Source organism: Excalfactoria chinensis, chromosome 22 (assembly GCF_039878825.1).
Source record: "Excalfactoria chinensis isolate bCotChi1 chromosome 22, bCotChi1.hap2, whole genome shotgun sequence".
Taxonomy (NCBI): domain Eukaryota; kingdom Metazoa; phylum Chordata; class Aves; order Galliformes; family Phasianidae; genus Excalfactoria; species Excalfactoria chinensis.
The window spans coordinates 3,606,005-3,627,603 of NC_092846.1; the positions used below are offsets into that span (position 1 = coordinate 3,606,005).

The window sequence follows — 21,599 nt, forward strand, 5'->3', positions numbered from 1 at the left end:
AATCATTTGGGAGCTTTCGATATTTATGGTAAATTATTGAACTTTACAGTTTGGTTTTATGGCCTCATTGTTCCGTGTAGGATGGAAGTCTGCGCGGGTTTTGCACTTTGATTCTCACTTTGTGATGGAAAAGTAAACTGCTGCAGAAGTAACACTTTGCGGAAGGGGACACGGCACTGATAGGATTATATGATTATATTCATGCTCTCCACCACCATCCTTGATGCTTTCTTAAGGGTCTTTAGAGAGGAATGTTGTGGTACAGGTGGTAACAGGCAGGCCTTCAGGCATGGGCAGCACCAGGAGTTTTGTGAACACTGATTTCACATCCATTTTCTCCCCCATCTCTAAGCATTTTGCTTCAGAGGCTCCCACTATGAGGGCATTGCTGCACTATGTCCTTCACCAACCCCATAACTGCCAGATGAAGAGCAGTGAATAACTGAATGCTAGAAAGAAGAGGGGAACTTGGCTAACCCAGAGCTCTTGGCATCCCCAGAGCTGGCTCCTGCTGGGGTGAATATCACAGCAGTGGTCATCACACAGTGCAGGAATGGGGTGAGTGGGGCCGGACTGTGCCAATGGGGTGGAAACTTCCCCAGCTCTGCATTGACGTCAGTTCCCATCTCACAGAGCAAAGATACCATCAGCTGTTGGTAACACAATGCTGCTCAAAGATGTGTCGTATGGGGAAAGCCCTCCTCGGAAGACCACAGAAGCCTGTGCCAGCAGCGTGTGCTCCTTTTGTCCATACGTTCCCTTTCTGTGCACATAAAGGCACAGATGGCTGAGCCCTGCAGGCGGGCGTGCAGCCGGGAGGACACGTGTGTGTGTGCATGTGAATGCACACTTGTCTAAGGGAGTGGGGGCACGCACAGCTCCGTGGTGTTGGTGCTTCTGAAGGAAGAAGTGACACAATTCTGGGCTTTGCCATTGACCAGGCCATCCATTTTCCTTGTTACAACTACAGCATAAAGGGGTGTAAAGAGGTCCTCGTGCACAGGGCAGCCCACATGCATCTGACATTGCAAAACTCACTCCCCAAGGCCTTGGTGATGGGATCTTTCTTGGGCCTGAAGACCAGAGAGTAAGAGCAACTCAGTGCTCTCCCATCCCCATCACTGGCTCTGCCTTTGGGTCTGCCAACAGACAGCCTGACCTGAGATATTTCCACTCTGAATGCAACTCTGTAGCTGCAAACAAGAGGAAATGGGGCAAGCCATTGGGATCAGGATGCTCTGAAATGCCATGGGGCCAAAGAGTCCTGCATGACATCCATCCAAATGCAATGGGAGATGGGCCCAGGGGCTGCACTCGGTGCCAGCAGTCCTTGCACTCTTTGACTTCTTTTCCTCAAGCCACCATCCTCGTTAACTCGAATTAACATTCATACTGCCAGATCTATTGGGACATGCCTTCCAGACTCACAGACATTTCTGTTATGGTCAGGATTAATCACGAGGGATAATTAGAGTATTAAATGAAATAATTAGAACATTATGACTCTAATAACCAAATTCATGGATATTAGCTCCTGAGAGAAGACAAATATGGGAACAGTGCAAGTTCTGATGGATGCCTCCAGCTTCACTTCTTTCTCTTTGCGTTTTCAATTCCAGCACTCCCAAACATTGGCCACGCTGCAGGAAACTTCACTGCAAGGCTGGAGGGGTTGCAAGAAGCATTGACGGAGCAGCAATGCTTTGTAGCACCAATATATGCAGGCTCCTGCCTACGTTCTGTGTATGCCAAGGAAGAAATGAATGCTTAGAAGTATTATGCAATTGCAAATAGGGAAAGCCATGCACTCTGTGAGCCCACGCAGCAGTGCATGCAGCGCTGCAATTGTTGCTGCAGCTGTCAGCATCTCAGGCACGGGAATGCAGAGCTCCCAGTATGCTCTGGGCCTTAAAATGCAAAGGAGTTTACAGCACAGAAAGAGCATTTTCATCATCTCAAGAAGCATGAACTGGCAGCAATGGGCACGCAGCGCCACATGCACTGAGCTGCCCCCCACGCAGCCCCCAGCTCTGCACAGAGAACACATGGCAGCACTTTGGGTCCTGAATTCCTTCACAATACGCAGCGATAAGAAAAACTCTGCGTCATTCCAACAAAGCAGTCAAAATCCAGTTGCAAATGCTGTGCTGTTTATTGATAGCTCCATAATACAGGCGAGCTAGGTTGCCAGACAGCTGCATTTCCTGGCATTTAAAAAGAATTCACTGTAATGTATTGTAATACATTAGCATAATAATTGGTAAGCATTCGCAGATGAATAGTTTACTGACTGATAGATTTTGTACAGAAACTGTGAAGGTTACGTGGAGGGTGAAAACATTTCACTGTGTCAATGAACATACTTAATTTTTCTGGAAGTGCTATTTAAATTGTGCAGTGCTGGGGCATTAGCATAACAAAGACATAATGCATGAGGCTGTGCTGTAATGGGGAACGCTGATGCCCCGTGGTCCCTTCATTGGGTGACCCGTGAAGGAAAGGGTTGGGGCTGCTCGTACCAGTGCAGGGATGGCTGCTTACAGTGAGCGTGTGGGATTTGGTGGACCACAAGTGATGCAGATGAAGCTTTTCCTTGTTTTCTGCACTCATCATAGAACCAGAGAATGGTTTGGGTTGGAAGGGACCCTTAGGGGCTGCTTGGGAGCCCAAAGCCCGCAATGCACAAAGACACCCACAGCTCCATCAGTGCTCAGAGCCCCATCCCTTGATCTGGGGGGCACCAACCCTTCTCAGTGCAGCCCGTGCCTCAGTGCCCTCATTGTAAACAACTTCTCCCTTACATCCAGTCCAAATCTCCAGTCTCTATATCCAGTCTCTATCAGGCATGTCTGTGTTCTACTAAACTTCCATCACTGCTCAGGACATGATGCCACCTCTACCTGGCAAGGTTTGCCTTGCTGCTTTACATTTGCTCCCAATGACACCCTTGCATCGCTGGGCACCAACAGCCCTCACTGTGTCCCTGATGTCACTGAGCCCTCATCATTGTTGGTCTGAAGCAGAACATCAACTTTGCCACTATCTCAGAGGAAGCAGAGAAGTGGACAGGAAGGGGCAGAGCTGAATCTTTTGGGCAGAAAGCTATTTTCTTTTGAAAGCATTTCAAGCCAGATCCTTGCTTGCCATTATATATGTTAATTCCATTGTTGTTTGGAATGAATTGGGGAAAACAGATGTGAGGAGGAATGCAATGTTCCTGCGGATGAGGAGACAAAGCTTTCATCTCTGCCGTGACCAAATGGAGAAGATCAGAGGGACGTGGAGGCTTTGCTGGTAGAGGGATCCCCAGTCGCTGGACCACACGGCCGACATTCATCTCTACATCAGGAATGTGTTTTAAAAATAAATCAAAGGAGCTTTTTGCCCGAGCTGCAAACCAGAAATACTTCCTTTCAGCACAATTATCTGACCCGTGGCTTCGACCAGAAATGTACACATTTCACACATCTCAAGCTTTCATCTGAACAGCAAACTCTGGGGTTCAATGCGTTTCTTCCAGGAGTGATGGAAGGATGAATCAAACCTCATTTGTGGAGATCTTTAATCTTCGATGGCATCTGTGCTTTTGCTTTTCAGAAGGTTCCTATGCACAGAGAGGGGAGGTCCAACCAAGTTTGTGCCTACCTTTAGATCTGGTAACGCATCTTCCTATGGCTTTTTCTACCAGAGTAACATGATGTGTGCAGGATGGACACTGCAGATTAAGAAAAGCTTCCCAAAGGTTTTCATCACCAGAAGGGATGCTTCAGTTAAGAACAGAGCTACGGTAAAGAAATCCACTGATGGGGTGTCCCCATACACAGACAGACAGACAAGCAGAGTTCTTCCTGATGCATCTCCACCATAGGAAGAGTCAACACAGCTCCTGCTCCTGTGATTTCAGCCCTTTGGGGTTAACCTCATGCTTGCTGCTGCTGGCTGTACACAAACATGACCCGCCTGGCGCTCCTCATCTAATTGGTAACAAGGAAATTGAAATGCAATTTATGGTAACAGATTTCTTCCTGCTTTACAGTTGCAACGTGTTTCATTAACACTTCCACAGCAATTTGCACTATTAGGGAGACATTTGCTTCACGTGAGAAGAGAGAAAATTGAACAATACGGAGAGTAATTATGGGGTCAGTGTGATACATGTGAGTCCTGCTGCCATGCTGAGGGCTCCCAGCAGGAAAAGCTGCATGGAAAGCTGCAGGAATTGCTGCAGGAATTGCATTGCTGCTCACTTGCAGTGTCCCTGTGCTCTACAGGAGTTGAGGAGAAGAGTGAGCCCAGGGCTCAGCAGGACCACCTTCACAGCCCTGCTGTTTTCAGGAAGGTTTTGGATGCACTGATTCCTAAAAGGTTATCTTCAAAAGGAGGGCTTTGTCAGCTCAGCACATGGACCCACTCCTCTGTTCTGTGGTAGATCTCTCCTGAGCTGGAACAACCCCACATAGAGCTTTGTACACCTTCCTGGAACCACATCTATGGTACCTCAGGACATGGTTTAGTGGTGGGCTCACAGTGTTAAGCTGAGAGTTGCACCTGATGATCCTAAGGGTCTCTTCCAACCTAAATAACACCGTGGTTCTTCATTATACTTAAGTCTACTTCATCCTACACCCTGTATGTTAAGAGCACCAAGCAGGGGGCATCCCACAGCGAGATGCTCTGTGAACCCAATGCCAGCAGTGCTCCTAAACACAGCTCTTTGACTCATGATGTCAGCTAAACACGAGGTCTGCGGTACCCAGAGGGTTGGGGTTGATGGGAGCACCTGAGCACCCCCACAGCGAGCAGCCACCAAAGCCAAAGGAGCAGCAGAAGGACCTGTGCACAACAGCTCTGCTAATGCAGCTCTGCTGCCCTCCTGCAGCCCAGGGTGCACCGAGCTCCTGCAACTTGAAAAGGAACAGCGCCGCGAAACACCAAACACTCATCAATTTTTACTTCTGCCGCTTTAAAAGGTATCTATTATTTATTTCTGCTCAGATCTATTTGATAATTAGCAGGAAAGGGAAACCGAGCAGCAGATGGGGACATTCCTGGGGAAAAAAATTCGGTGCTGAATATTTCATAAAGTACAAACGTAACTTTCAGCCCTTCGCTTCAGATCGAGGGCGGTTTGCAGCTAATCGGCGGAGCTGCAAATTAAAAACAAAAGAAAAAATGGCTATTTGCCTAACAAATAAAGTGTGCTTTATTAAAAAACATCAGTTCTGAACTGAGGACGACGTGGAGATTCGCTTGAATGCTTTATGCCAGACGGTGATGCCTTTCCTGATGGTCTCCACAGGAGCACGGCTGGCTTTGGAGCTCTGCAGCAGGCCTAGCCTCGTTGCATGCATCCAAAACAGGGGCTGCAAGCATCTCTTAGGGGAAAAGCCCACAACTATAGCATCACCTCGAGCCTGTGCTGAGCAGCCTTTTCACAGCACCTCCAGAGCCTCCACTGTATTGCCCTGGGGACGCCCTGCAGCAGTGCAGTGCTGCCACAAAGCAGTGCTCCAGCATCAGGTGTTCCATGTGCACAATGCTGCCCTATCTATACAGGGCAATGAATGCCCTTGGGGTAAGAGGAGAGAGTATTTCATTGCACAAGTGAAAAATACTAACTGGGGGGAAGGGGGGAGTGCTATCTCAGCTTGCTGCATAAGCAGCTACACCAAGCAGTGTGCCAGCATATCGTTTGGAACAGAGATTAATAATTCCTGCGCTGAGTGGCGGCACAGCCTGATTTATGGCAGGGATGGTATTATGGTCCCAGACTTTATTGTCCTCTAAATTATACTGCAGTCTATACAGGAGGCAGACAGGGATCTAAATCAAGGATTATAGCCTGTAAATTTGGAAACAAATAGTAGTTTTCCTCCCTCTAAATCACGGGGTTTGTGGCTTTTATAAGGTGAGCATTACGACTGTTCTGTGACCATGGTGCTCGTTTCCTCCTGGCTTTTTCCACCCCAGAGTCCTGCTCCCATCCCTGCTCTCGTTCCTATTCCCATTCCTTTTCCCATTCCTGCTGCTTACTGCAGGGTCTGTGACTTTTCTGCTGTCTCTCTGCAGTCCACTTTGCAGCAGTAATTGAAAAGGAGATAAGAGGAGCTGTTGCTGCCAGCCCTGCTCACCCTGCTCTGCTTGCAGTGCTTTTGCAGGTGCCTGCACTTTGTGTGTTGTCATCTCATTCCTGAATGCCTGGACCCAGCTCCTTTATTCCTGCCCTGCCCTGTGTGCCACTTGGCGTGCCCTCAGCCTCCCCAATGGTTCTCTGCTTTGATGGCACCATGCAGCAATGGCAGCACAGAGATGACTGTCCCTGTGGGTCTGATTCCAGCCCGGCATTCTGTGATTCTATAGAGCAGGAGGTACAGAGCAATACCTGTGGATTGCTGGTCAGGGTAAGGAGGAAGCAAGGGAAGGATCCTGCACCCACTGTTCCCAGCCCCATCCCTCCCCAGGAGGCTGCAGGTACCGACCTGCACTGTGTGTTGCCTTTCTAACTACAGCCATAGTGCTGCCTTGCAGTGTTGTCTTCCACTCAGTGTCGTACAACACAAAGGACTACATGTGAGCAGATACCAGAAATGGCACAATCACACACACACCTTATTGTTGAGTACATTTTACACTCAGCAAGGAATGGCCTCATCTGGAACAGCGTGCTAAATCGCAGCCCAGCACCCCCTCCCTACCTCCTTAAGAGCACAGTGCCCTTGCAGCACAAACATCCACGACACTTCAGCACTCAGAGCTCCTCACAGCCCTCCCAGCATCCATCGTTCCTCCTGCTCTTCGCAGTCCTGCTTTGTGCTGAAGTGCAGATCTGCACTTGAGAGATGCAAAAGAGACGTAAAGTGCCACTTGGCATCCGCAGTGCCCTCACATGGGGAATAGGACCAACAAGAACCCCAGCCCTGCAGCATTGCTCTGTGTCCCTGCAGACCCCACTCTGCTTTGCTCTGGCTCTGAGCACCGACCCAGCTGCAATCCAGGCACACATCAGCTGACAGAGCTGAGCTTCGAGCCCTGCTCCTCCAGTGGGCCTGTTGCTGAAGCATCACATGCTTCTTTCTGGTGTGGTTTATTTTTTTCCCCTTTTTGTGATCTATAAAAAGCAGTCAAAGTGCTCCAGTGGGGCACCAGCACCGACGTCACCACTGTGAGAGCCACTTCCCTCTGGCTCCTATTTTTAACCAACCTCCCGGCGTCCCCGCTGCCCACACGCTGCTGAGAGCTCTCCAAAGCTTAACAGCTTTGACATTTTCCTTTCTGTTTTCCTTCAAATCCATAACATCACCCGACTGAGCACTACAGCCCGTTTGCATCCTACTGCCTGCACGTACACATCCCCAGCCCTAAGGCAGCAGTGGGCACCGAGGCATCCTGCTTCCATGCATGGCTGCGGATGAGCCCAACCCCAGCCCACCCCCCCCATACCCATGCCCATATCCCCAAGTGCCACATCCCTACTGTTCTGAACACCTGCAGGGATGGTGACCAATCTCCCTCCCAGGGCAGCCGGTGCATCACAGCTCTTTCAGAGCAGAAATTGTACCCAAATCCTGACTGAAGACTTCAAAGACATTCGGAGGGTTCATTCTTTGTGCTTCCCATCTCACGCACACCCACCCCTCTCTCGTATCTGCTCGGCACAGTGTGCGCAGAGCAGGGCTGGCATTACCACAACCACACTTACTTCTTCCCCTCCTCTGGAGCCCAAAGCTCTATGGGGTTCAAAGGCCCCCAGCAGCACGCTATCATCTCCGGGTGGAAGATTACAGCCAGTACTGCAAATTGCACAAAATGCCTTCCCAATGATGGAGATTGCAGGGAGCCTGGGAAAATTACCTTTTTCATTAAAGCTTAAAAACACCGCAATCTCAGCCTGTGCCTGAGATTCCAGGAACTGCTCAGAACAAGGAGAGCAGGAAAATGGAGCCAGGTGTGCTGGGACCCCGTGACCGCTCCTCTTAAATCCCCACACCGTGGCTGCTGCTGAGCTTCCCGCAGCACACAGAGACAGGGAGAGCTGCACGAGGAGCTGTGAGTGGGGTCTGTGGGCTGCCTGGGCTCTGCTCTATGCCCAGCTAAAGGTAAAGCTACCCAGAAGTGATGGGGAGCACAGCAGCAGGTGGCAGAGCCCAGGGCTCCAAAAGCAAGATGCCTTTTGCCCAAGACCTTGGGGAAGATGTAGAAGGCGAATGGTGTAAGAAATGTGGGGGTTTTGAGAATTTACTCGACTATGGAAATACATTTTCTTTGGCAAATCAGAGAAGGGAGACAGCTTTGGCCCGCAGCCCATCCCGCTTTATTGCTGAACCGAAGCCAGTAATAAAATTAGAGAAACAGAGAAAAATACAGCACCAAAAGCATAAAGAAATGGGGGAAAAAAAAATAAATATATATCTATGGAACCGGTAACAGTAAAGATAAATCACAAGTATGGCAAAATGTGTACGAAATGCTAAATAGATCCTGGTGAAATGCTCACGGTCAGCAAAGCAGGTGGGAATAGGTGACATCCCACCACGAGCCAATCCATCAGTGGGACACCAGGAGATGAACGCGGCGCAGCTGCTGACTGCAGGAGCAATATGTAGAGTAGTACATATTTTCTGGTCTTTACATGAAAAACAACGTGCTAACTGGGGATCAAATGCAGCTCAGCATGTTTTAAAGCACTCGGTGCTGCTGCATTTGGATGCATTGCACCGGTGTGGCACAGCTGCTCTGCTTCCTATTGCTGCTCCACTCGTATTTCCTCTGCCCCGATCAATTTCTTCCCTCATATTTATCGGGCAGCGAATCCTATTTCTTGAAGCAGTATAATAGTGGGGTGCTAAAGAATTTCATTAAGGTCGGTGGGAACAGATGCATCCTGGCTTTGAAAGCATTACTTCCAATTGAATCACCCACGTGCATTCACTCTCAGGCAGTCCATTCTACGGGGGACACTTAATAACAACTGCTCCTCTTCTCTGCTTGCTCTCCTAGGGCACAAATCTAATACGCTGCTCTCCAGCTCCAGTCCCTGTTGCATTGGCACTGAGTTTTTCCCAGCAGCATGGAGCCCGGTGCAGACGTTCAGTGTTGGCCATGCAGCACTCAGTGCTGCTCTCCTGCTCGGCACCATGCGATGATCTGCTGGTATCTGGCACCCAGAGCCAGCATCTTCCCCAGATGAAAGCAGAAAGTGCACGCAGGTGCTGTGTCCATCAATACAGATTAATTGAAAAGAGCCCTCTCCCCACGAAGCGTTCCATTAAGAAAGATGTGCAAAGAGCCCTTCTGCTGCCACCTGACCTGTATGCACGCGCTCTGCCCCTTTTTATGGCACACCTGTAAGAACAGATTTCACGCCCCGTCGCTTTGCAGACAGCTGCATTTACTGAGCTGTGCTGGGTGAGCACATTGCCACCTTCAGCTGCTCCCCAGGTGTGGGGCATGAAGGTACAGGGGGCTGGGACCCGTCCCGAGCACTCCTGCATGCTGCAACTGCAAACAACCAACAGCAGATCTGGGGAGCTCTTGGAACATGCTCTGTATAGAGAATCTTTGCTCTTCCTTTTTTCTGCTTGCTTTGTCTGAATGGATGAGTGCCAGCTGGGGGGGGGGAAGGAGCAGAGGGCACAAATCCAACCCCAACCTACCCAACCATACCTGTAGCCTTATGTGACCTCAGCGAGGGAAGACCAAAGGAGCTGTGTCCTTTGAAGAGCTCAGGGAAGAGATGTCTGTCACTGCGGCACTTGGAAACTTTGCTGCATTATTACTACAGGAGCAGAAGGGATTTGGCACCATTGGCACAGTCGGTGCTGCCCCAAGCTCAGGCACGTGCCATTCCTCTTCCACTTTCCCTTCCTTTCCTAGTTAGCACAACACACACAACATGTACCTTTAAAAGCCACCTGATCCAAGTGCCTTGCAGTGGACAGGGATACCCACAGCTCCATCAGGGGCTCAAAGCCCCGTGCAACCAGATCAAGGCCAGCCACAGTGGCCCCAAGTTTCTCCCTCCTTGAGATGAAAATCTGAGCACCAGCAGGGAGGGCTGTGGGCCATGCTGCTGTTTGCTTTGCATCGAGGTGGGGTGGATGTTCACTTCTAGCAGGGGCTGCAAACAGAGCTCCTGCAGGCTCAGGTTGCTGCTGACTGCACGGTGCTGGAGGAGAGGTGCCAGCAGGCAGCGCACGGGGTGCATCTGTTAGGGCAGCTTCAAGGGTACACTTGAAAAATTAAGATACAAGTGAGCGTCTGCAGATCTGAAATACCACGTCCGTGTCTGCGGCTTTGGAGAACGGGCTCAACAGACAATGGAGCATCTGGTTGCAAAAAACGCAGACAAAGCCAATAATCAGCCTGATGCTTATTTTTATATCATCATTCACTGCGGTCGCCGTGCCCTGCCTCCCGACTAGCAGCCGATGGGAAGGAAGGCGGTAATGGCTGCGGGCAGCATGGGGAGCACACAGCAAAATGCAGTCCTGTGGGAAAGGCAGCTGGGCTGAGTCCCTGTTGCACAACCTCAGTGCTCCCAGCAGTGCTGGGATAGCCCCATAGCACACAGGGTGCCTGCAGTGCAGTGTGACCGGGGCAGGGTGCTGAGATCCGCTGCAGTCGGCGTTGGCAGGGAGAAACAAAATGACCCGAATGTAAGCGACAAGTGGTGCTCAAGCAGGAAACGGTGCCTTGCTGAACTCTGCACATAAAATGAGTGGAGAGAGTGGAAAACGTCTGAAGCAATTTGAAGGAGTTTATTGAATCCCCGCAGGGAGCTCCAGATGGTCTGTGTGGCCAAAGCCGCGCTTGTTGCTCATGCAGAAGCTGCACTGAGTTTTCAAGAGCATTCCTGACAGCAGCGCTGTGCAAAGCCCCACAGCCACGTTTCCCCACCAAAGCACTTCAGGGCCCCCCAGCACCGCCATGGGACCCGTCCTGCATGCCCTGCTCAGCTCACAGCCTCCCCATGCTGTGGGAATCAGACCCGTTCTCAGCCCTGTGTTGCTGCTTTATGATGGCAATCTGTTGTCATTGAGCCCTAGGCTCTTCCATTGGGTTTTTCAGCCACGTTTGGGCTGTGGCAGCAGATCCTGCAGCATTCTCCCTAAAGTAGGAAGAAAAGGATCCTCCGTTGTCTTTCTCCTATTTGCGCATTTTTAATTGGACCGTAAATCCCACTTTGTTGTGTTTTAGAAGGTTATTTCCCAATAGAACCGTCTCTTCTCTGATGAGGGCAGAGATTTATTACCTAATTTCCGAGCTTTATGTTTCCCTTTGGGTGTGTTGCTTTAGCAGCTCCCTGGTTACACAGACAGCCCCTTTTCCCCATCACTTTACAGCTGAATTTCCTCCAGCTCCTCCTCACATCGTGGCTCTCTCAGCATCTCCCCAGGATGCACCCTGGCCCTCCCATGCCCCATTCCCACCTTCTCTCTTTGAGTTGCCCATAACCAAGCACTGCTCTGCAATACTGCAGTGCTTTTACAGCTCTGGCCCTGGGCTCTCTGCACAGCACCTCACGGAAAGGACATCTGAGGGTTTATTTTCATACCCCCACAAAGAACGTAGGGGTGACCTTCAATCCAGCTGGTGATCATTAATCAATGGGTACAGCCACCACAATGCCCTACAGGAGCAGCCAGAAGCTCTCACCACTCAGCAATGTTTGAACCAATGAGGAGCAATTGGAGCCACAGCAGTCTGGGGTACCAACACCATGTAGCTCAGTGCTGAAGCCAGGTCCCCAGATGGTCCCCCCCCTGGAAGATGAGCCACTCACAGACCCCTCTGCACACCCTGGTGGTGTTTGCTTAAGGAAACACCTTGCTGGCATACACCGAAGAAGCCTCATTCTCTGCTGTTATATCAGCCTGCTTATACAAAATATTTCAGCACAGACTTCAAAGGTGGCAGGGGAGCCCCAGGAGCTAATTGGCCCCGTTGTTTCCAGCACTGCTTCTGGCACAGCTCTGTAATCAGAGCAGGAGCAGCGTCAGCTATCGGTGTGTGACACCGCTCGAAAGAATGAGAGCTCACAGAATAATTCAGCACGGCTGAGAAAAATGGGCTTTCTTCCCCCCCTCATGGAAAAGGCTGCAATGTTTCCACCAGTGCTGAGTGAGCACCAGGAGGACCACAGAATCACTGAGGCTGGAAAAGCCCACCATAATCCCTCAGCACAGCCCTGGCTCACCCCCCTACCCAATGACCATGTCTCCAAGTGCCACATCTCCACGGCTCTTAACACCTCTAGGGATGGTGACCCACCACTCCCTGGTCAGCTGTGTCACTGCATCACTGCTCTTCTGAGAAGCAATGTTTCCTAATATCCAACCTGACCCTCTCCTGGCACAGCTTAAGGTCATCCCCTCACATCCTATTGCTGCTACCCAGAGGCAGAGGCTGACCACCCCCTCATCACAGCCTCCTTTCAGGGCATTGGACTGCAGACCCTGTTTGCTCCAAGGGTTTGGGTTACAACTGCTCTGCAGGAAGAAATGAATGAGTCTCATTCATTTCTTCTAACATTGGCTTAAGTGAGAGAAAATAGGGAGCCCAAATCTATGCCTCAGATCCGGACACTCGTTTCAGCAGCACGGCATGAAGCTCAGACAGGATCCTGTGGGCTCAGAGAACTCAGCTGGAATGAAGAGCACGGCATGTTAATCCCGTTAGGGCTTCCACACTCCTCCCGGAGCGTATTGCAGTGTCATTACTGCATTAAGGCTCAGCTACACAAAGAAGAAGCAGGGGCTGAACCAGCAGGATTTGGGGTTTCATGAAGCCTGCTGTCTCCGAGATAATGCATTATTTTCATCTCCGTTTGAAAGCATTAACAAAAAACGTGTTAGCTCAGTGTGAACGCTTTAGGAAGAGCCTCCCGAATGCAAAATGCTGAGCGCACAAGCTTGAGTGCACCCAAATTGACTCACGTTCTTGGGGAAGCACACACTTAATTACAACCATAGAGAGGATTATGGCTATGAGAAGTGTTCGAGGTGAGCGTGGAAGGGCACAGCCATGGGTGTGCTGGGAGATGGCTGTGAAGGAGGCATGGATGGGGTGATGGGTGCACACAGCCTGAACCCAGCAGCAGCAGCACCAGGGTGAAAAGTAGCCTTGAAACATTACATCCAATGAAAGGGGCAAGTTTTGAGTAAGAACGCATATATATGGCTTCTCCTATCACTTCTATTGGTAACCCTTTGCCCATGTGCTTCGTCTCATGCTTCTAAATAATGTCAATATCAGGTTGGATATTAAGAGAAATTACTTCTCAAAGAGTGGTGATGAATTGGCAGGCAGTGCCCAGGGAGTGGAGGGTCACCATCCCCAGAGGTGCTCAGAAGTTCTGAAGCATTTGCTATAGCTTTCAGCTACAAACACAGCCACTTCCTTGGCTGCCCTGCTGCCTTCCAGCTCCCTGGTCTTGCTCGCAAAGCAGCTGCTGTCTGAGCTCACACACCTGGAAGGACATGCAGGCATTTGAAAACGTCACTGGAGAGAAAAGCTGCAAAGAGCTCAGTACCAGAGGGCTCTGCCTGGCCAGTCAGGCTAATAATTCCTCCTCTTACCCTTAGCTTAATGCTTTCAGTGCCTGCCTGAAACCAAGAGCTCAATATCAAGCACTACTTCTCCTTCCCTGCTCAGCTCTGTGCCGCTCAGGGGCAACAAACACCCAAACCAGCAGAAGCTGTTGCCTAAAAATAAAAGTGGTTGTGAGCAGCAGCTGAGCACCCCCAGCTCAGCCCCTCACCCCATCCCCAGCTTCATTTTAGGAGCAATAAGTGATCCCCCAGCTGCCGAAGTGCTAACACGGCAGTGGTTTGATTCCTTGCTCCCATTGCTATTCCACCTGAGAAAAGCAATTACAGCCGAGAGCGTGTCGTGCTCTGCCTGCTGCCGTGGCCCCGGGGAACCAGCACAGTGCTCAGCCCCAGCTGTGCTCAGCTGTGCTGCAGGTGATGATGCTCAGGATGGAGCCCAGGCAGAGCAGCCCCGCAGCACACAGGGCTGGTGGGCGCATGGATGCCAGTTGGATTTTTAGCTGCTGCTGGCAGGGAATGCACAGAAGGGAGCGAGATGTTGGCTGATAACTGGCACAGATTTCCACCCTGGGAATATCTGTCCTTTCATCAGCCGAGGGTTTTCGGTGTCTAAGACAGTTCCAAGGCAGCACAAACCCAGGGTTCCTGCAGAGTGAACCTGAGACCTTTTCCTCCCTAACAGCAGTTTGCTTTCTTTTGAAAGGACAAATAGGGGGGGATGGCCCTGAGCAGCTGCATTGCCCTGGTGCTGCCATGGGCTGGGGGACAGCAATAGACCTTATATGGACCACGCTGAGCTGGGCTCAGTTCTGTGACCCTTAGCAGAGCCCCATCCTTCTGAGCCATGATTCTACCACCTGCAAACAGGTTTCAAACCCGCTCCTTCCCCTCCTTGCCGTCGATAGCTGCTGTCGTTTTGTCTCTTTAAACTAGAAAGCCACAGCTTTCTCTTTATAGTACAAAGCCCAGCGAAACGCTGAGCAGTGGGGTTATTCCAACTCATTGTCTGCTGCGATGAGATTGAGGTCAGGCCTTGAAGTATTTCCACAAACAGCATTTAAGAAGCAAAATAATTCACACCGCGCTCCCTGTGAGCTGCTGCCTGAGAGAGAACTGCATCCCTGCCCACCCCTCCCTGCATGGGAAGCAGGGAAGCTCTGAGCAGCTCACCCACTGCCCTTCATGTCTATGGGACACTCAAGTTCTCCTGCTGCTCCAGGCGCATCCATCCACTCCACGTATGGTTTGTGAGGAGAGAGTGAGGGGTGGGGAAATGAAATCTATTACAGAGCTTTCATCTCTTTCCCTGCAGAGGAGTTTGGGCAGAGGGATGCAGCAGAAACCATCTTTGCAGAGAACTCTTTTTTCCCCTATCCCAGTGCTTTCTATTAAGAAGAGTGAGGAGGAACAGACAGGATGCCAACCAGGAGGACCCCAATATGGGTTTAGGTTCTTCAGCTCCGAAACGGATCTCTGTTTGCCAATCAAACTCCGTATCTATCAGGAGCAAATTCTCAGCAGGTGGCACAACAATCTTGCAAAACCGAACTGTTAAATATTTAGGGCAGATGACAAACAATATGTCATAATATTTGCAGAGCCGCGTTTGCTATTCCGCGCCTCGTCTCGCCGTTTTTGGAGGCATCCACTGGAGAATGGGAAACAATTGACTGCCACTATTTGGTTACATTGTGAATGAAGTGCAGGATTTAATTTGGATTCCTTAAGCCTAATATTGCGATGCTGCACGCCAGGTGGATTTTAACATTTATTAGCTGGGGCCTCGCAATGAATATTGAAGAGGAATTTAATTAACATGCAGGAACTCTGACTTTAATTGGGTTGAGGGTTTTATTTCAGGCTTCATTCCAATGTGGGACACCTCTATGTCCCATTGCCACTTCTAGGCAGTGCTGGCAGGACAGCTGCTAAGCATTCACAGCCCCAGAAAGGTTTGGGGAGCAGAGCAGTGACGTAGCAGGGAATAACACAGAGCAACACTATGGGTTAGTTCTGTATCAGTGGCAACCCAGCAAAAACAAATCTAGATCTACATGCTCCTGTCTCATGCACCCAGCTCTGCTCCCACCTGCACCCAGTACTGCTATCCCATGCACCTAGCTCTGCCACCCCATGCACCCAGCTCTGCCATCCCATGCACCCAGCACTGCTATCCCATGCACCCAGCTCTGCCATCCCATGCACCCAACTCTGCCATCCCCTGCACCCAGAGTTGCACCCACCCGCACCCAGCACTGCTGTGCCACTCAGTGCACTGGATAAACCTGACTCTTCCCAGCATTTCCATGGCCCTTACCTTGATGGAATCTACTCCTAGGAGACCACAATGATACTTTTTAATTAATTAATTAAGCCTGATTGGAAAAAAAAAGCTCAACCCCCCCCCCCCCCCCCGACAAAGCCTGTTTCATTTTAATCACGTACTATGCAAATGAGAAATGTAAATATCATTAGGAAATCTGTTGCTCACTTAATTCCTTTCTGCTGTAGCACTGCAGAAGGCCTTTGATCTCCACTCGGTGCTTTGATCCGCTCTTGGCCGGGGCTGCTGTGAGGGCACAGAGCTCACCCCGTGCAAACAAGGAGCAGTGCCAGGAGCTGAAGCAGCCCCCACCCCGACCCACAGTGCCCCCACATTGCCCCAGTGCACCAGCAGCCCCCCCAGCCCTTCTGTTCCCCTATCACAACCCAGCAGTGGGGACACAGAAGCAGATCCATCCCTGTAGTTCCCTGCGGGTATCCCATTGGACACAGCCCCTCAGCCTGCCCCAATCTACTCCTCGTTACAGAACGAGCCGCCAAATTCCATTAATTTCTCATTTAGTGAGGCTAAAGTGCTGATACGTACATTTTAGCTACAGTGCTCTTAATCAGTTAATTTAACCAGAAACATTAATAATGTATTTCTTTGCCACTTGACTGCTCATCCGTTAAACGGCTTATCCATAGGAGAAGGATGTCACCCCTCGTGACATGGAGTACCTAATACAGTGCGAATGAAATAAGATTTTGCATATTTAATGTCAGGATGAAGAAAGAGGGAGATGCCGTCTCCTGGGAGCTGAGCTGTGAGGCTCTGAGCCGAGCTGGGCGTGCTGCCCTGGCAAGAGGAAATCCCTCCTTACGGGACATCAATTGCATAGATCTCATTTTCTGCTCGGGTTCATCTCCTTGGCATTACTCAGCAAATACCTGGCGGTCTCTGGGCTGTACATTGAGGGTAGCCTTGATGCTGACATCACCCCCAGGTCCCTCATTAGGTGGGCACAGACCAAGGGAAGCTGTGTCCAGGGTTGGAGTGTTCTGTGGTAGCAGCTCCTTAAGGAACACAGAAGAATTTGGAGGGGAATAAGGAGTTATTGCTCTTCTTTTTCTCTGTAGTGATACTGACTTTGCATTCGGTTGCCTCCATCCCGTATGGGACTATTGCAGTGGCCGTGTGCTGAGTGGGAGGTCCTGTTAGTGACCTCCAGCTGCAGCAGGGGAGGGTCAGGTTGGATAGTAAGAGGGTCAGGATGGCTAGTAGGAGGGTCAGGTTGGATAGTAGGAGAAATGCTTTCTCAAAGAGCAGTGATGTTGGCACAGGCTGTGCTGGGAGTGTTGGGATTACCATCCCTGGAGGTGTTCAGAACTGGAGGGATGTGGCAATGAGGGACATATGGGCATGGGGGGAAGGGGGGAGGCTGGACTTGGGGTTCTGAGAGGGTTTCTCCAGCCTGAATGATTCTGTGATTCTATGAGTGGGCAGTGTTCACTCCATCCTCAGCACACGACTTCAGGGAGCTCCCTTTGCTTTCCACCAGTGTTTTCCCACACAGAGCAAGGCAGCACCATCCCCTCAATGCACCATTCCCAACAGTGGGAGTAAAGTGCCAAACCTCCCCTGGTGGGTGCATAGGGCAGGAGATGTGCAAAGCTCAGCCCTGTGCTCACACCATCCCTAAACAGGGTGCAGCAGAAGGGGACGAAGTGCCAGCCCAGGGTTCAGGGTGAGGGGAGGCAGCAACTCCTGAGCTGCACCCAGCAAGAATGATTTCAAACCGAGCACTTCTGCCAGGATGTCACACGGAAAGGCTGTCAGAAAGCTGTCTAAATGTGTTAACAACACTGTCAGCGGGGGAGAGAGAAGTGTTATCAGAATGGTTGTTCTTCAGAGCTAAATAACTCTGCGATTTTGTGCGGAGCAGAAGACGAGATCACACCACGCACTGAGTGCTGAGGGAAGCTCTTGCTGAGGATGGAGCTGTTTGTTTTGTTAAAAAGGGGAAGAGGGGAGAAAGTGAAAAGCTGAACCACTCTGACTTTCCTCACCCGGCTTCCTGCAAAGCTGAAAGCAGCTCTGGTTGCACCCAAGAGAGCAGAGCTGAGGGGTGAAGCAGAGGATGGGGGTTGGATAAAGCTTTGCTCTCCTGGCACAGCTTTGGATTCCCACCATCCCTGGTCGGGATGGGGCAGCAGTGCTGGGATCAGCACAGGTTTGGGCTCAGCTGTGCACAGCCTTTCCCAGAGCTCCACATCCCAGGCAAGGCTTCAGCCTTTTGCTTTGAGTTCTCGTTATGAATTGCTGCTCAATTCCCACCTCAGCAGCAGTGTCAGTGGCCATCCAGTCAGACCGAGTAACACAAAATAAGAAGACATGAAGCAGATCCTAATTAGTGCGCTTTCTCATTTGCTGATTGACATTCTCTGGAGAGCAATTAGCCTACTCTAAAGGGAAAAGACAAACATTTACTTAACCTGCCTGGTGATTGATACCTGAACTCCAAGAAGTCAGAATCCCAGCCATTGCTGAGATATGATGACTCAATGTTGCTCCCCATGCCTTCCCAAGACAGTGCAGAAAAGCATAGAGCATGGAGCCCAGACAGTGACCTGCACTGCCACTCAGTTGCACCCCGACCATCCTATCTTGTACTCCCCAGTCTGCTCCACCACCGACTGCTTACAGTCAGTGCTGCATCCAGCAGCACTCTGCATACTGCACTATTTCCTATAGGCTGGTTGCCAGATCTGGTTCCCATTGTTTTTTGGGAGGGGAGGAAGGGAAATTACATGCAAACAAACAGAGTCTGAACCTCTGTGTGAACTGAGCAGCCCACAGCATTGCAAGGTGGATCTGTGTGCCATTGCCTGGGCAAGGGAATAGCACAGTCCCTTCCTGGAGGTGTAGTGAGCAGCAAATGCCCTCTGAACCTCTGCAGGACACTGCACAGCAGCACTGGGTGCTGTGGGTGAGTGGGAGGAGGAGCTGTGATCTGCAGAGACAAAAAGCAGCTCTGAGAAAAGGCTGCCAGCCTCAGATCAGGGAGCAGCAGCCACTGATCTCCCCAACACTTGGAAATAACTTCAGCAGCGTCACAGAAGTGGTTGAGTGAGAGGCAGCCACACCAGAGGGCCTTCAGTTTTACTACCTCTGATAAAACTGCTTTACAAGTATATAAAAGTGGAAGCTGCTTTGCTGTTGGCTTTTTACAGCCTGCTGGCTCCCCGTGTTCCATACAAGGAGCTCAGCACAGCTCCGATCCCCCTGCAGCCATCGCACCCTGCAGAGCTGGCAGCCCCTCTGAACTCCCCCTGCTCTCAGCGCCATTGGCAATACCAGTGTGCCCACAGAATGGCCACTTTATGTTCATTTTGAGGGTAAATGTTCAGTTCTCAGACCTTGCTCCGACTTCCCTGTGCTGCTCAATGGAAGGCTGCTTGCTGGTACCCTGCAGTACATTGCAATGAGGGGTGCAGGGGGTCCCAAGTCGCTCCATGATCTGCAAGCTGATGCTATCCCACAAATCATCCCCACTTCGCTCAAATGGAAAAGCTGCAACAATTATTTTCATAATTAGCTGCCTTTTCAAATTAATGCCAGTTATGCTATGTAATCATGATGAAGATTATGCATTAATCAGCTGTTCCAAGCCGGTTATTAGGCTCTTTAAATAATGATTGCAATGAATATATCTGAAGGAGAGACCCAGAGCCAGGAGAGAGGCAGCACACGGCATCCCTCAGCACTGAGCACTCAGTGGTGCCTGCTGCTGGCACCTCTGTAAACACAGATTTCACCACGTCCTGGTGTTTGCAGCACCCAGCAGTGCAGCCAGAGATATATGGCTCCTTCCTGCCTGCTCCCACCGCCTGGTACTAAATTCAAGCTATTGGGTAGTTGCACGGAAAATTTGTTTCTGTCAAAAAACCTATTATATCCAATTGGATGTCTGGAATGGGAATTTATTTGGGCTCAAGGAGCAGTAATCCACATAGGCAGACCTTCTGTATTGTGCCCTAATAAGACGTGCTGCAAAGGAACTCTGAAAGCTCTGGGCCTCGTGTCAGCAGCTCAGTGATCGATGTCACACCAACCCAGTTATCATTCCGGGATGATGCTGGAAAACAAAAAATCCTTTGCTACAATGTTCTGGGCAGTAAATCTCTGAACAGAAAGGATGAACCTCATGCTCACTTTATTCCTGTTTATTGTTTCTAGTGTAATACTGAGCAAGAATCTTCTCTACCCTGTGAAACTCGGATGAGCTACCGGAGTGCACAGGCTGATAGGGGTGAATCCATCTCTCAATAACTAGAGGTTTCAGTAGGATCCAGTGAGCATGGGGCTCTGGGACGACCATCCTGGGCTCCTGCCCACACTGTTGGGTGTCCTACATTGGTCATAAGTGACTCCTTGGAGATCCCATAAGATCGAAATGGGTCTCCCGAATCTCTCCTTTACTCTTCCCCCCATTGCTCGTGTTATTATCGAGACCTAAAACATTTTTTTTTTCCCATTGGAGACATTCAGTGAACAGCCCCAATATCTGCAATGAAATCCTTTAGGTCCACCTTAAATTGAAAAGGAAGATTTCCTTTCCACTAACGAACCCAGAGCCCATCTGTTACCAGTTGCACTTGCTTATCTCGCTCATCCATTAATTATCTTGGTTTACTTTTTAATAAGATGGAGCAGGGTTTGTAAGCCTTCCCGCAGCTCTGCGTGGGGCTCAGGGCTGTGCCCACAATGATGTACGAGTGCATAATTTACAGCCACCCCGAGCTGCTTCCATTAGGTTGGCTGTCAGCAGGGAATTGAGGACAAGACGTAGCAATCCAGAGCCGAGGAGCCAGGCAATGCCATGACATGAGCTCGCTGCCCATGGGGAGGTGTAATGGCATGAACAGCTCCAGAGCACTGGGTAACATGCATCCGAGATGTGCATTATTGAGCAGATACGTTGTGGGGTAGGCAGAGCTCCACTGGCCTGAATTAAGGACTTGGATGAGCAAAAGTGAGGAATGATGGAAGATGGGAAGGGCAGCACCTACCAAACACCCCCATAAGCAGAACCATTTCCTGATCCTACTGCAGCCTGGGGAACGCCGCTGATCAGCTCGCTGATGGCACAGCTCCATCCAAGCCTTCTCACCCTTGCTGTGCCTCACCATAACTGCAGCATCCTTTTGTCTTCCAGGAGGGATCTTTGAGTACACCGATGGCCCCAACACGCAGGTGATGAGCGCAGAGGAGCAAGCCTTCAGATTCTCCGCCAACATCATCAACAGGAACAGAACGCTGCTGCCCAACACCACGCTGACCTACGACATCCAAAGGATCCACTTCCACGACAGCTTTGAAGCCACCAAGAAAGGTGAGCAGGTGATGCATTCCCCATGTGCTCAGCATAGAACTGACCCTCCAAGGCACTAACACGGGGCAGCAACTGCTCCTTTTGTCCTCACAAAGCTCCTTTCAGTGCTTGCTTCTCATCCTGCACGCGGGTCTGTAGGCCATGCTGTGTTTATTTCATTGTATCCCCAGCAATTCAAACCTCCACGGTGCAGAACGTCGGCTTCCTTTCTTCCAGGGCATCAGCCTCTTTCCTAAGGCCTTGCAATGAAGCAGAGCTGTCACAAAGCCCCACGCTGCCCTTTGATTTGGAGGGAGGCAACAGAGGCGACTGAGAAATCATCTGTTCCTGTGAAAAACTTTAATGTTTTTCTTTCCCCCCTCAAACTGCCTCCAGCCCTAAATGCAGTTGT

At 50.5% G+C, this 21,599-nt stretch overlaps 1 protein-coding gene across 1 annotated transcript in view; it reads left to right on the forward strand.

Annotated features, from left to right (window-relative positions):
* GRIK3 (glutamate ionotropic receptor kainate type subunit 3) overlaps window positions 1-21,599 on the forward strand; it is a 63,101-nt gene that overhangs the window by 11,639 nt on the left and 29,863 nt on the right. The window contains exon 2 of the mRNA XM_072355320.1: window positions 21,032-21,208. Coding sequence (XP_072211421.1) covers window positions 21,032-21,208 — 177 coding nt within the window. The remainder of the gene's footprint in view (window positions 1-21,031; window positions 21,209-21,599) is intronic.